Below are 19,416 nucleotides of genomic sequence, written 5' to 3'. Positions count from 1 at the left end.
TCTATAGACCTATGGTACATAAATACACATACATAAATACAAAATAACAAAAGTTACTCCCAGTTTCACTGGATTTTTATGTGAATTTCAAAGAATATATTAAGACTCTCAAAATTATTATCACAAAAAAAGTAAAAAAAACTGTCAAACTGTACAGTGAACTCCTCAAAGAATTACGTAGGCTATGTTTTTTTCTCTCCATAATTTTATATTAACGAAGTTTATTTATCCCAAATCTGTTTTTTCAAATTATTATTATATTTATTTATTTAAATTCAAATTTTTGTTTATTTGTATACCATTATGTTTAGCACATGTCTGCACTGTTTGTACATTTGAATGTTTTCTCAAAAAAAAAAAAAAGAGAAAATAGTGTTGACTGTTTATTCATTCATTTTACATGCATGTGGTAATGTGGTAATGCTCCATGCTACAGTTAAACACATGCTTTGGAACATCAAATTAAGAGTGGAAGAGCAAGGAGTTGGGTGCGCAGCCTGTTAAAATACAGTCAGGAGGAATGTGCAGAGACGTCCCTGATTCCTTGTTTAGATTATGAAAAGAATGTATCCTTTTGAAAAATGAATCAGTGTGCGCTAAAATCCATATTTCCCTCTGCTTTCTTGTCATGTTTAATCTGTTTCTCAATGATAAAGCACCATTGGTGTAAAACAAGAGACATGATCATCTGTGCAACAGAGATGCAGAGATGGAAGCAAATTGGTAGTTTGGTGTGACAGACAAGGCTGCATTTTTATAAAACAATTCAAGGCATCTAAAGCATCCTTTCAGCATGCTTGCTTCTGCTTGCTTGCTCACTGTCTCAACAGCTTTGTTTTTCTTTGTCGTATCATTTTCAGTCCCTCTCAGTTTTCCCACACAGTTTTCTTTCCAAGGTTTCTGGTGGAATTTATTGTTATTTACTAATTTATTAGTATAATTACTAATTAATGTAGTAAAATTAAGTTAAAAAAATAATTTAGTAAAGAATTACTAAATTAGGTTAAACAGATCTGACTTTAACCCAGTGATTCCTAACATGTGGATCAGGATCCCTTGAGGGGTCCTGTGAAAAATCTCAGGGGTCACCAAGGGACAAAAAAAAAGGAACATATATTTTGATTTTGATTTTTTTTCTAACTTTCCTCTAATTTACGTTTTTTCTTCTGAATACTGGATAGTTTAACATATTCAGGTATCTAAAATTCCTTTAAATAGAATTCAAGAAAGAAAAATCACATACTCACAACTCATGACTGTATTATAAGACCATAAGCTGTGATTAGGGGTCATGTCATGAGTAGACAGACATTCTTTCTTTTTATATGGTCATAAGCCAAACAGGAAGATAACTACTTCTGTAACATATCCTGATTGCCAAGAAATAAAGACTGGAAACAATGCAAGAAGAGCTGAAACAATATTTGTCGCTCGGCTATTTTAATAATTGATCAGCCTAATTGTTTTAAGACATTTTCCAAGCATAAGTTGGTAGTTGAGAAAGTGTACATTTTCATTATTTTCATTATTTTATGTTTCTGATGACATCATGACATTTAGTCCAGCTATCCTGATTTTAAAACAGAACATTGTGGTGTTACTGAATCAAATCATTAAAGATAAAGCTGCTGTCAAGGCTGAATGATAAACCATGGAAAGCAAACAACTTCTCCTGGGCCCAGACACCCAGGAGCTACAAAAGTCTCGGGTTCAATTTGTGTAAATTAACTGAAAATTTGTCAAGGACTTTGTAAAGCTAACACAGGCACTGCATTATTACATAATCACAAGGGCCTGTCTTGTGGAAAGACCTTGTGTCAAAATCTGTTTTTGCTCAAATTGTGCACATTCCTAAATAACCTGTATACTGTAAAATTTCATTAAATCTTCAAAAATGTAATGAAATCCTCATAGTGTCCAGAGTATTAGTTCAGGTTGGTTTCTGGGTGTGCTTTGTACACGGTGCTAGTTCGTCTTGTTGTTCATCACCTTTATGTACATTTGGTAAATATTATACATCCACTTTATTTATTAGTCTAATTGATTCCATCCATAAGTACAAGGACATAAATTTGCATGAACTCTTTAGAGTGAAAAAAACTAAAAACTAAACACAAGGTGGCAGCATTGGAAAGGCTGCATAAAGCATCTGTTGTGAGAATGGTGAATATACTGTATGTGAAAGCAGTCTGCCTCTCCCCTCGCTTGCCTGTACAAACAGTGACGTTATCGTCAAAGTCTGAAAGTGGGACTGTGAAATGAGTCCCTGAATAATGAGCTAAGAGACTGCATTTTAGTTAACATATATATAATAGGGGTGATCATGTTTTTAAAGACGATTCTAAAGGCATTTATGCTTTAGTAAATGTGCAGTAAAGAGTGGCAAAACCCTGAGTTTGCACAATATATATAAATATACGATATATTTTAAATTTAAGAAGCACGCAAAACAATTTATAAAGTGTGACAGCATTTATTTTAGATTCTTTATGAGTAACTTTTGACATACAAGTCAAATGGCAATATACAGTGTCTTCAGGATCATTTTTTTTTCAAATCCCTCAAGCCTGCATAATAACCCAGTCATGACAAGTTTGTTTGTTCATCCAAGTTTGCCTTCATATGATAATGACATGCATATTTTAAGGATGTGACTGTACTGCTGGTGCAAGTTGGACCACTAGTAGAAATTAAAATAGGTAAGAAAATCTTGAAGCAGTGTTGCCAAAGTATTTATTTAGCTGCAGCACATCACAGCGAGGGCTGTCACAAAACTGACGAACTCTTTGAAATCAACGACCCCGTCCTTGTCGTTATCCAACATGCTGAAGAAATCGTCCACTTCAGCTTTGGGCTAAAGCAAGAAAAACAGAGGAAGTTGTAAGTAGATTGTAAAAAAAAAATGGCAAAGAAGGATTCACAGCTCTATGGTGCAATAGTACTACATCTTTTCTACTCACTCCTCCCTCAGGAAGCTCATTACGGAGCATTTCACTGAGTTCTGCCTTGGTCATAGTGTCTTCGTCTCCGTCTTTTCCAGCGTACTCGTCAAAGGTAGCCTTGAGGAGTGTCATTGCTTGCACGACCCCTGACATGGTGGCTGGAAGGAGAAAACATTGTTGACTGTGTATTCACTCATTTTAAATGCGTGTGGTAATGTGGTAATGCTTCATGCTACAGTTAAGCACATGCTTTGGAACATAAAATTAAAAGAGTGGAAGAGCACGGAGTTGGATGAACAGCCTGTTAAAATACAGTCAGGAATGTGCAGAGACATGCCTGATTCCTCGTTTAGATTATGAAAAGAATGTGTGCGCTAAAATCCATATTTCACTTTTTTCTATGTATTTTCCTTTTGCTTTCTTGTCTTATTTGATCTGTTTCTCAAGGATAAAGCATCATTTGTGTAAAACAACAGACATGATCATCCGTGCAACAGAGCTGCACAGATGGAAGCAAATCGGTAGTTTGGTTTGACAGGCAAGGCTGCATTTTTTATAAAAACAATTCAAAGCATCTGAAGCTATGATAGTCTGCCTGCTTGCTCACTTTACTGGCCCTTTCTTATCAACAGCTCTGGCTCTGCACTGTCATATCCCCACTCACTAATTTTCAGTCCCTCTCAGTTTTCCCACACAGTTTTCCTTCCAAGGTTTACAGTGGAAAATCTTGGTAACCTTAATCCTCTGAATTCAAACCAATTAATCACTATTATATCTTTAAATTATAATTGTCATAACCTTACCAATTGATTTGTACATTGACACAGATTGAAATTATAATCCAGATGCAGCACTCCACACAATCATGTTAGATACTAGATCAACTATTGAGATAAATGCTGCATTTTAAAAGGGTTTTTAAATGTATTTCCACTTACCAAAGTTTTATGAAGACTCGCGAGGGTCAAGAGGATGGATGAGAAGGATGTGAGTGGAGAGCATAGACACAGTCCAGCTTAAATAGAGGTTAAAACCCCCCACCTTTTTGGCCCTACCTCTCTTTTTGTCTTTTTTCCTTTATTCTCTTTTGTTTGTTTCTTCCCCTCCAGAAAAACTTACAAAATGCCAACGTATTGGAATGAAGTCTGTCTCGCTTTTCCTTTCACATACGCTCCTCCAGTAATACCAGTACTGGACATCTTAAGTCATATAAGGATCGTCAAGCAAAAACATGTGGTGAAAAAACTGATGGCTGTCAATATAATCTCCTTTCAGTCAGTATGATAAGGGAACATGCATTCAAATACATGTGATGAAAGGCTTTTTGAATATTCTTTCTCTTAAATGGCCTTAAATGGTAGTTTCTTGAATGGCCTTATCGCTGCTGTTAAACAAACTTGAGTTTTGGAATACTTTCATCAGAAAGTGTATTTAATATTCAGGAGAACCATTTGAGACAATTTGATGTTGCCTGCTTTCAGAACATTATAAACTTGCTGTCCTTTCATGTGACAACAATGACCAAGGGGGTTCTTATATTAATTTATTGGAAACTGTAGTCAAAACAATGATGTCAGGGATTATACTTTCTATTCCAACGGGCACAAAACATTTTCTTGAACAGAAGTTCTTCTTTCTTACCATTCATTCAGTATTTTGATGGCTTAAGTCTCAGATTATCCCAACCAAAGCTATCAGATGGCAATTAAATTCAACCTTACTGACTAGTCCAGTAGCTTTCATACAGACCAAAATCTCATCTCTCTTCTGTTGAAGAAGTGAAAGGATGCTCTGGATCCTTCTAGCTACACCCTGATTTCTCTGATGATTTCAATTTGTATGCTAAGGATCTGGTTCTGCAAGTGGAGAATATCACTCAATCTTTTATCTGACAGGACAAGACTGGTTTAGGGTCATTAGGGCCCCCCATCAGGTTAGTCTGGCTATGCTGCTATTTGTCCATCTTCACTTGAGAGGTGAATGCTGAGAGGCCTCCTGTAGATTTTTTCTGATTTACCTCTTATTTGTGCAGGCTAAAGTAATGCGTACCATAAGTTGTTCATCTCCTTTAATTAATTATTTTTTCAATTCAATTTTATTCATATTGCACCAAATCACAAATAAAGTTATCTCAGGGCACTTTTCACATAGAGCAGGTCTAGACTGTACTCTTTGATTTAGAGAGACCCAACATTCCCACATGAGCAAGCACTTGGCAACAGCTGCAAGAAAAAACTCCCCTTTAATGGCAAGAAACCTCAAGCAGAACTGGGCCCTAGGTGGGTGGCCATCTGCCTTGACCTGTTGGGTTGAGAGAGACCGGACGATAGTTCCACAGGAGATGGGCCTGATAGCTGAAGGCTCCGCCTCCCATTCTACTTTTGGAGACTGTAGGAACCACAAGTAAGCCTGCATTCTGGGAGCGCAGTGTTCTAGTGCGGTAAAAGGGTACTACGAGCTCTTTAAGATATGATGGTACCTGACGATTAAGGGCTTTGTAGGTGAGGGAAGGATTTTAAATTCTATTCTGGATTTTAAGGGAAGCCAATGCAGAGAAGCTAACATGGTACAAATATGAGTACCTCTGAAATGTAGTGGAGTAAAAGTATAAAAGAGCACAAAATGGAAATACTCAACTTAAGTACAATTGCCTCAAAACTGTACAGTACTTGAGTAAATGTACTTAGTTAAAGTCTACCACTGGACACCTCAAAGAGAAAAAAACTAGAAAATTGAACACAGGGTGGCAACATTTGAGAGGCATCTGTAGTGAGAATGGTGCATATATGAAGGCTGTCTGCCTCTTTGTCACTGTTATTTTCTATTTTGTCTGTGAAGCATCAAAACTTTGATTTTATAGTGTAATTTGAAAGCTGGACTATGAAATGAGTCCCCGAATGATTAGCTAAGAGCCTGAATTTTAGTTAACATGTTATATAAAAATGATCATGTTTTTAAAGATGATTATGAAGGTTTCTGTTTGTTTATGAAAGTTTTACTTCAATGACAGTGACATGTATATTTAATGGATGTGACTGTAGTGTTAGTGCAAGTTGGAGCACTCAAGTTTTTCATTTAGTACAAATTAACTTAGGCAAAGTATTTATTTAGCTGGCCAACTGCACAAACGGTCTTCACAAAAGTGACATACTCCTTGAAATCAACGACCAGATGGCAAATAAAATCAATCATACTGACTAACACAGGGTTTACTAATCCACTCTGAAATGAACTAAAACAATTTCAATAGGGGTGACTGTGTTAATGCTCAATATTTGAGTGGCGACTAAGTTCTACATCAGAGTTTTTTGTATTTCTTTGTTCTCAACATTAGCTAAAGCTAAAAACAAGTCAAAACTCTACAGAAGGAAAACTTCAAATCAAAAGCTGACCCTTGAGGCTTTCCTTAAAGGATAATATAATTCTTTGGCATGAATTATATTACATCAGGCATCCTACATCAGGCAAGGCAAAAATATTATCTTAATGTGGAACCACCAAGTCATCTTCTGGCTCTCATCCTTAACGAATGTGAGTTGAAATCTTATATCAGTGTTATTAGGACCTCTGATGGCTGCCGCTGATCAATACTGATTCACTGATGTGTACATGTAAGCAGCATTTTAATGTTGGAAGGTTCTAATCTATAACAATACATATATAACAAACGGATCATATGTTTTACATACAAAATGTTAATCTGAAAAGTACCTAGTAACTATAGCTGTGAAATAAATGTAGTGGAGTAAAAAGTACAATATTTCTCTCTGAAATGTAGTGGAGTAGAAGAATAAAGGAGCACAAAATTGAAATACTCAAGTAAAGTACAATTACCTCGAAACTGTACTTAAGTACAGTGCTTGAGTAAATGTACTTAGTTAAATTCTACCACTGGACACCTCAAAGAGAAAAAAACTAGAAAGCTGAACACGGGGTGGCAACATTGGAAAGGCATCTGTAGTGAGAATGGTGCATATGTGGAAGCTGTCTGCCTCTCTGTCACTGTTATTTCCTATTTTGTCTGTAAAGCATCAAAACTTTGATTTTATAGTGTAATTTGAAAGCTGGGCTATAAAATGAGTCCCCGAATGATTAGCTAAGAGCCTGATTTTTAGTTAACATGTTATATAAAGATCATGTTTTTAAAGATGATTATAAAGGTTTTTGTTTGTTTATCTAAGTTTTACTTCAATGACAATGACATGTATATTTAATGGATGTGACTGTAGTGTTGGTCCAAGTTGGAGCACTCAAGTTTTTCATTTAGTACAAAATAATGTAGACAAGAAAACTATGAAGCAGTGTTACAAAAGTATTTATTTAGCATTTATTTAGTATTTATTTATTTAGCCAATGCATGCAGTGAGGGCTGCCACAAAAGTGACGTACTCCTTGAAATCAACGACCCCGTCCTTGTCATTATCCAACATGCTGAAGAATTTGTCCACTTCGGCTTTGGATGAAGTCTTCGGAAAATAATGAGAAACAGAAGAAATTGTAAGTAGGTTGTAAAAAAGCAAAAATATGGCAAATAAGAATTCACAGCTTTCTGGTTCAATAGTAGTACATCTTTTATACTCACGCCTGCCTGAGGAAGCTCAGCACGGAGCAGATCAGAGAGTTCTGCCTTGGTCAAACTTTGTTTGTTTCCATCTTTTCCAGCATACTTCTCAAAGGTAATCTTGAGGAGTGACATCGCTTGGATGAGCCCTGACATGGTGGCTGGAAGGAGAAAATATTGTTATATATATTGGTGTATTCATTCATTTTAAATGTGTGTGGTAATGTGGTAATGCTTCATGCTACAGTTAAGCACATGCTTTGGAACATAAAATTAAAAGAGTGAAAGCACATGGAGTTGGATGAAGAGCCTGTTAAAATACAGGAATGTGCAGAGACATCCCTGATTCCTTGTTTAGATTATGAAAAGAATGTGTGCGCTAAAATCCATATTTCCCTTTTTTCTGAGTATTTTCCTTTTGCTTTCTTGTCTTATTTGATCTGTTTCTGGGTGGTAACGCACCATTGGTTTTAAACAAGAGACATGATCAAATATGGGTGGTGCAACAGAGATGCAAAGATGGAAGCAAATCGTTAGTTTGGTGTGACAGGCAATTATAAAACAACTCAAGGCATCTAAAGCTATGATGGCTTTCAGCATAGTCTGCTTGCACCCTTTTTCTTCTCAACAGCTCTGGCTCTGCACCGTCATTTTCTCACTCACTCATTTTCAGTTCCCACACATTTTTCCTTCCAAGGTTTCCGGAGGAAAACCCTTGGCAACCTTAATTTTCTGAATTCCAACAAATTTCACGATAGTCACTATGATATTTTCTATATTACAATTTTCATAACTTTACCGATTGATTCATAAATTGACACAGATTGAAATGATAAAACAGACGCAGCACAATAAACAAACCACACCCAGGGGCTCAGTCATGTATCTCATGTTAGATCCTACATATTAGGTATCAACTATTGAGATAAATATAAAACAGTTTGTCTAAAATGCTGCTTTTAAAAGGATTTTCAAATGTATTTCCACTTACCAAAGTTGTATGAAAACTTGTGAAGGTCGAGAGGACAGAAGAGACTGATGTGAGAAGAGTACATGGAAACAAACCTTTTTAAATAGAGACTGACACACCCTCTTTTTAGGCCCAACCTCTCTTTCTGTCTTTTTTTTCATTTTTCCCTCCAACGAAACTTAACACATATCAACATGATAGAATATACTCTGTCTTGCTTTTCCTCTTAAGCCTCTTTGCATACAGTATCGCTCAAACTTTTGACTGGCACTGTACCAGTAATACCAGAAAACAATAAGTCATATTTGCATGTTAGCTCATGCATTATGTTGTTTCAATTTGTCTTATTATGAAGCACTTTGTGACTGTGTTTGTAAAGTGCTATATAGATAACATTTTAGAATAGTATTACACTCAATTAATGCGGAAAAAGGAATCCCCCTTTACTTTCAGGTTTCAAACATTTACTGTTAAATTAATTTGAAAGCCCTTTATTCTCAATTTTTTTTCAATTTTCAGTATTATTCTCTCTTGTTGTATGCATTTATTATTTAAGGTAAGCTCATTATTCATATAGCCCAATTAATTTGCAATAATTGATTCATTCCTGTTTTTACTGTCCAGTCCAATGTCACTCAATTTATTGCTTTCTATTTTTAGTTTTGCCCCGAAGTTAGTGACAGTGGGTTAGCCTTACCTGACCAGGCTCACTTAAGTTGGACTGGTGGACCAGCTATTCCCATTTTACTGTCAATCTCAGCCGCTCCTAAACAGAGAACGGAGAAAGACACTGTATATGTTCCCCATCGTGTTCAGTTTTTTTAGGTCAGTTTGGATTGTTTGGATTGCATGTATTGAGTTCTGTTTAGCTGACCTCTTTTATGGGCCCAGAACTTTAGTTACATGTCTTTTGTAAACTGTTCTCTGTTTTTGGGTAAATAAAACCCTCTTTTTTGAAAAACTACCTGTGACTCCTCTTGCTGCCAGCTTGATCACTTTCATGAGAGCGTATGAGAGCCTATAGCCTCCAGGCTTCTGTAGTTTGAGTGAGAACAACAATCAACAAGAATCAACAATGTGTAGATATTTGTTTATATGTTGCAACTGGTGTGTGTCGCCAGTTTCACAACCTTAAGTGGCAGCTTTATGCCGGAACATCTGACGGTCAGAGTAATTAGATTGGGATTGAGTACAGACAGAGACAGCATTACAGACAGTAAGAAAAAAAGGAGAGGGGTTGGCAGGATCAGGAAACAGCATGACTCACTGGCAGAGAATGTTTGGATTTGGATACCAAATTAGCCTTAAGTGAACCATTCTGCACGCCTCACCCTCTATACACACACACACACACACACACACACACACACACACACACACAAACACACCTCTATTGAAAAGTATTTGCTCAGTACATCAGCCATTAAAATGTTGTGAGAGTGTGTAGCTACTGTGATAATTAGCTCTTTCCCATCCTGGATTTTTTAAACACATTAGGGACTGTGTTGAGTTGTAGAATGATGTACATAAAAAATATGTTTTTGAGTTCCCATGGAGCACAGCTGAGTCCTTGTGGATCCAGTTAATTAGAGGACAAAAGATTAAAATTTTGTTAATTTACTAGACTTGTTTTGGGATTCTTAATTAAACAGTGTGTCATACTTTTACAGTATTGTCAGTTAAAGGAATAGTTCTACATTTTGGAAAACATGCTTATTCACTTTCTTGCTGAGAGTTAGAATGGAGGCTGCTGGCTTAGCTTAGCTTAGCTTAGCTTAGCTTAGTTTAGCATTGTGCCCGGCCAAGAAATGACTCCCATAATACCACAAAGTGTTGTGTATATTAAGTTTAAAAGGGGAAATGTAACAGGCAAAGGAATGCACCAGGATTATTACATTATCTGTCTTCACTGTTGTGATTTGTAGTTTCTTACATTTTTAATATCTAAATCTGGAAACAAACTGAAGGTATATTTTAACTGCTCTTCTAGTTTACAGTTTGGTAGCCTACAACTGGACTTAATATAGAAGACTTCAAACAGTTGTCATTAAAGGTTCAAGTAAAGCTTCTTTTTGTAAATACAACTCCTGTAACTTAAGCAGATTTGTGTGAAGTAATTTACTAAAATCAGCTTTTTTATTAGGTAAATGAAAACCTTCGATATAATACAATAATGCTGCTGCTGGATAAAGGCTCTCTGTTTATGGCAAAACAGGCTGCTGTACTGTGCACTCTCTGCCTCTCTCATGGTAAAAAGACCAACGAAAACTTTCCATTACAAGCCAGTGGTTGATTCACAACTATGTATGTGCGTGCGAGCGTGCGCGTGTGTGTGTGTGGGTGGGTATGCGCTCAAGTATGTTTTTGTTTACCCAAAACAGAGGAAATAGCTAAATTACATTATAAAGCACTACTGGCTGTAATAGATAAAGAGAGATGAAAAAGAGCAAAAGAAAGATTCTCATCTTTCTTTTGTTTAAAAGGAAGGAAGAAAAACACAACGAACAAGCTTTTGTTTTTGACTTTTTTTTTTTTTTTCTCTGTCTTGGTCTTCATCTCTCCCTGCCCTTCCCTGTTCCTTTCATGTTTTTTATGTTTTAGTGAAGGTTTCTCTCTTTAGTGCTCATTTGGCACAGAAAATGCAAAGTTATTTCATGTACACATGATTTCAACAAACAGCATATGCAGTCAATTAATGCAGATGGATCAAAAAAGGCCGTTAAGCAGCTCCACTTGCGCAATAGTGCTGAGTTCATTACAGTTTATGAGCTATGGTTTGGCTGGATGTTTCGCTAGACAGAAACAATGGATCAAAATTGGAGCTTAGTTTGCTTGGCTTGGTTGTGTGGTTTCAACAGGAATAATGCGGCTGCTACCACGCACTTTGGTTTACAGAGAGGTGTCATTGGATACAAGGAAATATGAGACGGAATTCAAGTTTGTTCAATGTATGACTCTCCTTTCCTTCCTCTCTTTCTCTCCTGTGCATTATTGGTCTCTGGTCTCTGTTGTTTCTGTGCTTTGTGAGTTTGTATTATTGCTGCTTATGCTGATGCTGATATTGACAATATGCTCTTGTAAAATAAACAAACTGTAATTGGACTGTAGTATGATAATAAACAATACCCCTCCTTTTATGTGCAGGTACTGTATAATTTCCCTGTTGCAGATTCATGTACTGCAGCAAACACAGTTTTGCTCCAACAAAGCACCATTGATAAAAAAATGACTTTTACTGCCAGTGAGTGTATACTTGTTGAGTGTTATAGGAGCTTAAAATTGTTCCAAAATTAATTGTTGTTTGTGGATGTTGATTACAATCAAATATCTATCTATCTTTGCATTCATAGGTTTTTTTCTTGAGAGGATGTTGCAACAGGTTTCTACTTTTGATCTGTGATGACTAGTCAATTCTACAAGCAAATTTCTTTTCATTCAATATTCTCTCACTTGTCACTTTGTCGCACCACTAGACTACCACTTTTCACTTATGGTAGCAGTTTTCCAAAAGTTTGCCAAATCATTGCTCATTTTTCTGAAGTGTAGTTTTTCCCTGCTCTGCTATTTTCAAACATCATTTATTCAGTTTTGGCCCAAAATATAAGTTTGCGTATTCCATAGGACATTCAACATCCAAATCGATGGTTGGCTCATTCGTACAGTTTGTTCTTGAGCATCTTTGTTTGAGAGTCTGCAAGCATCCAGCTTGGAACTGAAGCTTTCAGTTCCTGAGGATAACTGAGATTCAATGAATATATTACACCCATTAAGCATGCACATGCAGAGGCGATGTAACCTAAGTCATGCAGAACTTCAACACCCTCGATCACTATTCCAACATCGGCTGGAGGAATGGTGGCATCACCTCCCTCAACACTGATGCTGTAAATGCCGAGGATGACTTGTTCAAGCTCCCTCTGAACAGCTGTAGCATCAGAATCCTTTACATAGGAGATAAAAAAGGACAAAACCAAACTATGAAATCACAGATTGCTGAATTCCAAAGAGTAACTTTTGCATTTCAGGTTTCCCATATATAATAATTTAATGAAAAGAGCAAGATACTTCAGACAGTGTTATGTTAGAAGTGTGTGGCAGTGTAGACCCTGTTTTGTGCTTGTAATTTATTTTCTTATTATTTTGCTGTGTTTGGGATGTTTCTGGGCGTCAACCTTTGGGCAGTGGGTGTGTAGCCCCCAGCCAATAACAGTGCAAAGGGTGTGAAGTCAAAACTGGTAGCATAGCGACCATGTCACATCACTGTCAGCCAACGCTGCTTGCTCTCTTCATTCACTCTCTAGCTCGCTCAACCAACTCTCTCTCTCTCTCTCTCTCTCTATCTCTCTCTCTCTCTCTCTATCTCTCTCTCTTGCTCGGTGAGGTGGGAAGGAGGGGCCAACTTTGAATGCTGTGTGTTTACAAACAAATCCTGCATAGTATACAAATCCTGCATTGTATACCTTTAACATCTTTTTCACAACCAAAAACGGAACATTTCACAACATTCACTAATGGATAAACCTGACAACAGAGGCCTTAAGTTTTAGTGTGGATCAGGGAAACGTCGCTGTGCTGTTTGTCGAGAGGCAAACTATATGTTAATTCTGAATCTCAATACATCTGATCCTTCAACACAGCTACGGTCACTGATCTTTGTTTAAAGTGTGAGTTGACTGCAAATAAAAAATAGCAATTTGTTTGAAACAAGCACAGGAGTTGCTGTTCAGGCTTTGTGAGCAACAATCAAGCAACAGTTTTAGACCCATTAGGGCCCATTTGCAGATGTGATTGGTTTCTCAAAACAGACTAATCAACATCTACCTATAAATAAATAAAATTTTCTACAAATAGTAAAACATGCCTGTGTGATTGGAGCCAAAGTGATGCTGATTTCCCTCCCTGCAGATCTTCCTTCCTTCCTGAACACTTTGATGAGCTGGGCAGTGTGTTATATCAAACTGACATTTGATCTCGTAGTAGAATGGAGGAGGACAGCAGTACGCAGGTTAGTTGCTTTAGGTTGGGATAGGCGTCATACATTAATATCTTAGCACAGTGTTAGAAGTAAACATGTCTAAAAGTGAACTACAATATGAATTCATGTTTCATCCATACAAGAGAGAAATCAAGAATCAAGAAAATGATTAGTATGATTGTTTTATCCACAGTCAGTGTATTCAACTAAAAGAAACAGTTGCCATGTATATCTGTTTTTGAAAATGTAACCATATTTTCTACTGAACCAATACACCTGTATTTTAATTTAGGAGTGTCATGCCAATGACAGAAACTAAAACAGTGTTAAATTAAATGATATGCAGAATGCTTATGGATGCAAACAAACCCAATTATTCACTTATTTTACACTCAAAAAAGGAAATTGGAATTTGCTTTTGGACCCTCAGTTTAATGCAGTGGAGTACAATTCTAACACTACACTGTAATAAATTGCTGTAAAAATACAGCCAAAGTCTTACAGTTAGGTACTGTTCTCTCTAAATATGCTAAAATACTGTAAATTTTGATGCCTTTTGGAGCCAAAACCAAGAATGGACATTAACAGAAGGCTACTGTAAGATTTGATGGTAAAATACAATGACTTCATTTTCACTGTCGCAGTAATGGAGGGACAGAAGCCACATGCAGTCATCAACATCATATAATCACTGTTCATCCTCCGTTGTGGAATCAAACCAAAAGGTCAGTAACATCTTACTCAGAAAAATAGAACTACATTTCTGCATCTGGTTACCCAATTAGTGACTACATTTAATTTTTGCTAACATTAAACTGATATAATCCTAGCAAGCACCTGGCAAGCACAAGAAAGCATTTCCAGGTTTTGTTCTTTAGTTGGAAGTTTGAATTACTGGTATTTTCACTGCTGCTTGCAAGTCTAGTTTAAAGATTATATGTGGATGGCTGTTTTCTCTTGAACCACACATCAGTGAACGCAAATATTAGTCTGGCCTGGTTTACACCTACACCTTGTTTATCACACTTGCATTTCATAATTAATAATAGCCTTCTATTAAAGCACATAACAATTGAAGTCTATTCAGATATGTAGCCAAGTTGATTAAGATATGTTGGCTGCTGAGCCCCAAAAGACAGAGTGATTATATTGGTTGTCTTAGCTCAACTCAAGTGTGTTTCTAAGCTGCAGGTTGCTGCAAAGATATTTAGTTTATTGCCAAGTTGTACTAAAACCTAGGATATAACACGTGAGTTGTTACATGTTATTTTCAGGTAATTCAGTGTGATTAACCCTGAGAGTGGAAAGTAATTCCTAAGAAGACAAACAAGCTTTTCTGAAAAACTTGGCATCACTTCATGAAGGGAAGTTAGTGCAAACCTTCTACCAATTATAACAGAGGACATTTGAGGACATTACAAACTGTGTATCCTGAAATCTGTTTATTTGTGCTGTTATATCCTTCTAAACAGTAGTTTGCAAAGCAGTTGCTTTTTAGACTCATGACAAAGTTTTGCTGGCAGCTCAGGATATTATAATTAACAGATTTACATTGACCCCCTGTGAAAGGGCATGAACCTTGATAAGTACTTTTTTCAAACATACTTGAATATACTTGGCACATTTGAAAGCTTCTGAATAAATGTTCAGTTTCATGAAGCTGTCACTTGTCTCATCTTCATTTGTGCTTGATGTTAAGGGTTACATGTTTTTAAATGTAAAAGTGAGCTGATCTCATTACTGGACCATTAAGATTGAAGACACATGGTTATTTACAGTATATGTCTGCAATTTATAGTTATTTTTATTAATATGAATAAGCAGAAAACTTTTTAGTTGTTTACTGCAACATTTACAGTAAGAAACTATTCTTTACTGTAGCTGATCCCCTTACATTCTGCACTTTTAGCCATGTTTACTCCTGTCATGTTTGGAAACATGTGCTGGATAGGCAATGATACATCATGTTTCAGCATCTTGAGAGGAACTCCTGATACATTTGACAACTACAGGTTTCTGTGGACATAATGAGCATGAGTGATAGGCAATCATCAGCTGATGTTTCCTTGACAGTGTTAGAGCAACATTCTTGAAAAAAAAGTGTTTGCCCTCAAATTGCATATTTCAGGCTCCAATTATAGGACCAAAACATTGAATCATGTGAGGGTAATGTTCCAAGTAGTGATGCTTTGGCAGAATGTTTTCGGTTTGGAAATGCTTTTTGATATTTCTGTCTGTGATCAGAAATTTTGAACTGAAGATAACCAGTGGAAAAGAGATGTCTCTCTGTTATGAACTCTACATAAATATGACCTGAGTGCATTCCATGACTTGAATGTACAAAGGCAACTAATATATGGGCAAGGAAATGGGTGCCTTCGCCCATAATGTGGATGTTTTAACCTATAATGTTTTAGTAATTGGCCTCTAGTTGAAGTCTTTGAACTGTAACATTCACACTGCCACATTCGAATCTGGAAAAATAACAGGACTATCAGTAAAGGATATTTAACTTGTAAAAATAACAGTTTTCTCTGGAAAAGACTGTTAACATACCACATGCAAGCTTTGCAGTGCTGCCTACACCACATCAATAAAGGAGGGAGCAGAAAAAGGCTATCACAGCCAGGATCTTATCACAGCCAGGATCTGAAATTCAACACGTTAACAGGAGCCATTAACTAATAAAATCCATTACTTGTTTTTAAGAGAACCAGAGATATAAAAGTAAATAAGCTATTCAGAACAAGAGCAAGAGAATGAAGCTGTAATCTAATAAATGTTTCTAAAAATAAAAATCCCGACAACCTGATTTGCAGTATTTAAATAGCTAGTTGTGATCATACCTGTTATGAGAACAGCGCCTTGGCCAGACACGAGGGAGCACGCATCATACATATCAATCAGGACCTGTAATAGTGCAACATGATGATTACAAAAAGATAAATGATAAAAAGATAAATGAAAATAAAGCAAAATAAATTTGGAATGTTAACAGATTAATTATTGGTGCACTTTTTACCTTTGAGCTACAAACAAAATATGATGTGAACAACCTTCTTTTCGGCTAAAGATACATTGACTTTACCCACCTAGAGCAAGTATATGAAAATAACACAGGGGGTCCAATATAGTGTGTGTCTGTCCATGGTTAATCACAAATTAATCACAAACTAGTCACACATTTTTTATCTGTTCAAAATTTAACATAAAGGGACATTGTCCAAGTGTTAATACTCTTATCAACATGGGAGTGGAAAAGATAGGTTTGCTTTATGCAAATGTTGTATTTATTGTCGGAAATCAATTAACAACACAAAACAATACCAAAGATTGTCAGAAATCCTCACAGATCCAGCATTTAGCTTTTTAAAAATATGCTCAAATCATAACTTATGGCAAACTCAAGCTCAACAGGCAACAGATGGGCACATTTGCCAGCCAAATTTTCCATTACTTCAGTACTAATTCAAGATCACTTCCTGGATCCCACCCATACTGTACTTCCGGATCTAATACCTTCCTGTTGACGGCTCTTTTTGCTGTTTTATCAGCTTCTTCAATCCCCTATATTCCTACATGAGCTGGGAGCCAGAAAAACCTAACAGGGTTCCCCAACTCGGTTACTCGATTTAACACACAAGATTTCTACTATTAGATCTGGTCTGGTCCCTCTTTTCCCACCCTTCAATGCCATTAGTGCTGCAGTAGAATCTGAGTATATAATTATCTTTCCTTGTCTAACTTCCTCCACCCATCCAAATACCCGCAAGATTGCCACAAGCTCCGTAGTGAAGTCTGACACATGATTTGATATCTGTTTTCCATGTTGTATCCATAACTGCGGAATACTTCTTCCTACTGCAGCTTTTCCATTGTTCAGATTCTTGGAGCCATAAGTGTAAATCTGTATGTAATCTGCCTTGTCTTTAAGCCAGCCACAAACTTAAGTCACAGGATCACCTGCATCCTTCTTCTTGGTTCTGTTTAATACTGAAAAATCTACATCGGGTTTTGGCAAAAGCCATGGTGGAACAGGTGGCCTGCACATTGCCGGACTCATCAACAAATCTTCCACTCCAACTTCCCGTGCTCTCTCACCCGAGGAATTTACTAGACTTCCCGTCCTTACTTTTCCACTCCTTCCCTGAAGTTCCCAGTGCTCCCCAAACAAACACTTAGCAGGTATTAAGAACCCATAACTCTGTAGCTTAGACCAGTAATTCAGAAACAATTTGCTCCTTCTCAGCTCTAATGTGGTTTTCCTCCATTTCAATTAAAAGGGCATGTTGTTCTAAAAGCCCTGCAACATATTCTAAGAGCACCCCATACACATCCAGCTTCTTTAGAACAGAGGAAGCTGCTGTCCCATAAGCCATACATGCATAATCAATTGCAGATCTTATGATTGTCCTGTATCATCATCATTGTTTATCATTATCATCATTAATGTTCCTCTATCTGCCCCCCAGTCAGATCCTACCAGACATCGTATGACATTGTCATCTCTGTATGAACCCTCCATATCATTCTTTCTTCAAACCAGACGCTCAGAAATTTGAATGTTTTAACTCTTTCACTAAGCTTGTTATATAGCCTGAGGTCCTGCTGTGATGCTTTCTTTTTAAACCAAAGACCACATACTTTGAGTTTGCAATTGACATTTTAATACCCCATTCTTCTGTCCATGTCACTAGTTTATTCAATGCCTGCTAAAGTGTTTTATGAATATGGTCCAAATTTCAACCTCTTTCCCATATGGCCCAATCTAGGGCAAATAGTGATACACCCAAACCATTTCCCACTTTACAAGAAATATCAATGATCATTACATTAAACAAAGCTGGGCTGATTACACTTCCCTGGGGGATCCCATTAGCCATATTTTACTTACAGGATATATCCCCACCTACTCAAAAACAAAACCTATTCCAACCTAAACACAGGAATTTAATCCTACCTCGTATCCCAGCATCATACAGCTTTGTCACTAAACCCTCCTTCACTAAACATATCACATGCCTTCTCAATTTGAAGAAATACACCCACTACTATTTCTTTATTTGCTAAGGCCTTCCTGATGTCCAAATCTAGCACTAGAGCAGAGTCCATAGTGTATCGTCCAACCCTAAAGCCACTCTGATAGGGGACAAAATATCTCAAGCATTTATACTGGTCTGTCTGTAACTATACGTTCCATTATTTTACATAATACAGCTGTAAGTGCAATTGGGCGGTAAGAGCCAGGTTCATGTGCTGTTTTACTAGGTTTCTGTATAGGGACAACAATTGAGTGGCTCCATTCTTTTGGCAAATGTCCATGTTCCCATAATGCTAATATCTCCTCTAGTACCAGAACCTCCAGATGGCGAAATATCTGGTACCCTAACCCATCTCTTCCAGGTGAACGGCTTGTTTACAAAATTAACTAAGGAAAGATTTAGAGGTAAACTAGAGGCAGTCAAGCGGCCTTGTGCATGTGCAGTTGGAAGCGCCTTAATCTTCTTCTTTGGGGTTTTACTGCAGCTGGCGTTGCATTACTGCCATTTTCTGGATGTAAGAACTTAAATGGTTTGTGATTAAACAACACATTAATAGTTATTATAGATAAAAGAGACAGAGTTACATGGACTTTATTAGAAAAATATATTTTAACTTAACAAAGACGTGTATTTTAAGTGAACTGAAGATAAAAGAAATTAATATAAGTACACTGCCTTGTTCAATTTTTTGAATGAAGGCATCTTTAGACTTTTATGTGAGACTGCCCCTTGTGTTTTGTTTGTAATAAAAAAAATGAGGAGTTAATTCTGTGCATCAAGAGCTTGAGAATATTATGAAAATGATATGTTTCAAAAAAGATACTATTAATTACAAGGTTTTTTATTTATTTAAGTTGTTTTTAATTCATACCTTTCTTTTGATTTACAGACATGATGACTGAACTTTTCACACATCCAACACCAAG

At 36.7% G+C, this 19,416-nt stretch overlaps 2 protein-coding genes across 2 annotated transcripts; both read right to left on the bottom strand.

Annotated features, from left to right (window-relative positions):
* Positions 1-2,457: 2,457 nt before the first annotated feature.
* LOC122987716 (protein S100-A6-like) lies at positions 2,458-3,508 on the bottom strand. Its single transcript, XM_044359735.1, has 2 exons — positions 2,961-3,508; positions 2,458-2,854 (listed from the first exon to the last, which is right to left on the bottom strand). The coding sequence occupies exons 1-2, from the start codon at positions 3,093-3,095 to the stop codon at positions 2,738-2,740; spliced, it is 252 nt and encodes an 83-aa protein (XP_044215670.1). The 5' UTR covers positions 3,096-3,508; the 3' UTR covers positions 2,458-2,737.
* A 3,733-nt stretch (positions 3,509-7,241) lies between these two features.
* Positions 7,242-8,602, bottom strand: LOC122987712 (ictacalcin-like). Its single transcript, XM_044359731.1, has 3 exons — positions 8,495-8,602; positions 7,525-7,664; positions 7,242-7,408 (listed from the first exon to the last, which is right to left on the bottom strand). The coding sequence occupies exons 1-3, from the start codon at positions 8,556-8,558 to the stop codon at positions 7,289-7,291; spliced, it is 324 nt and encodes a 107-aa protein (XP_044215666.1). The 5' UTR covers positions 8,559-8,602; the 3' UTR covers positions 7,242-7,288.
* Positions 8,603-19,416: the final 10,814 nt, after the last annotated feature.

This window comes from Thunnus albacares, chromosome 8, assembly GCF_914725855.1.
Source record: "Thunnus albacares chromosome 8, fThuAlb1.1, whole genome shotgun sequence".
Taxonomy (NCBI): Eukaryota; Metazoa; Chordata; class Actinopteri; order Scombriformes; family Scombridae; genus Thunnus; species Thunnus albacares.
This window is presented reverse-complemented; position numbering and strand designations above follow the sequence as displayed.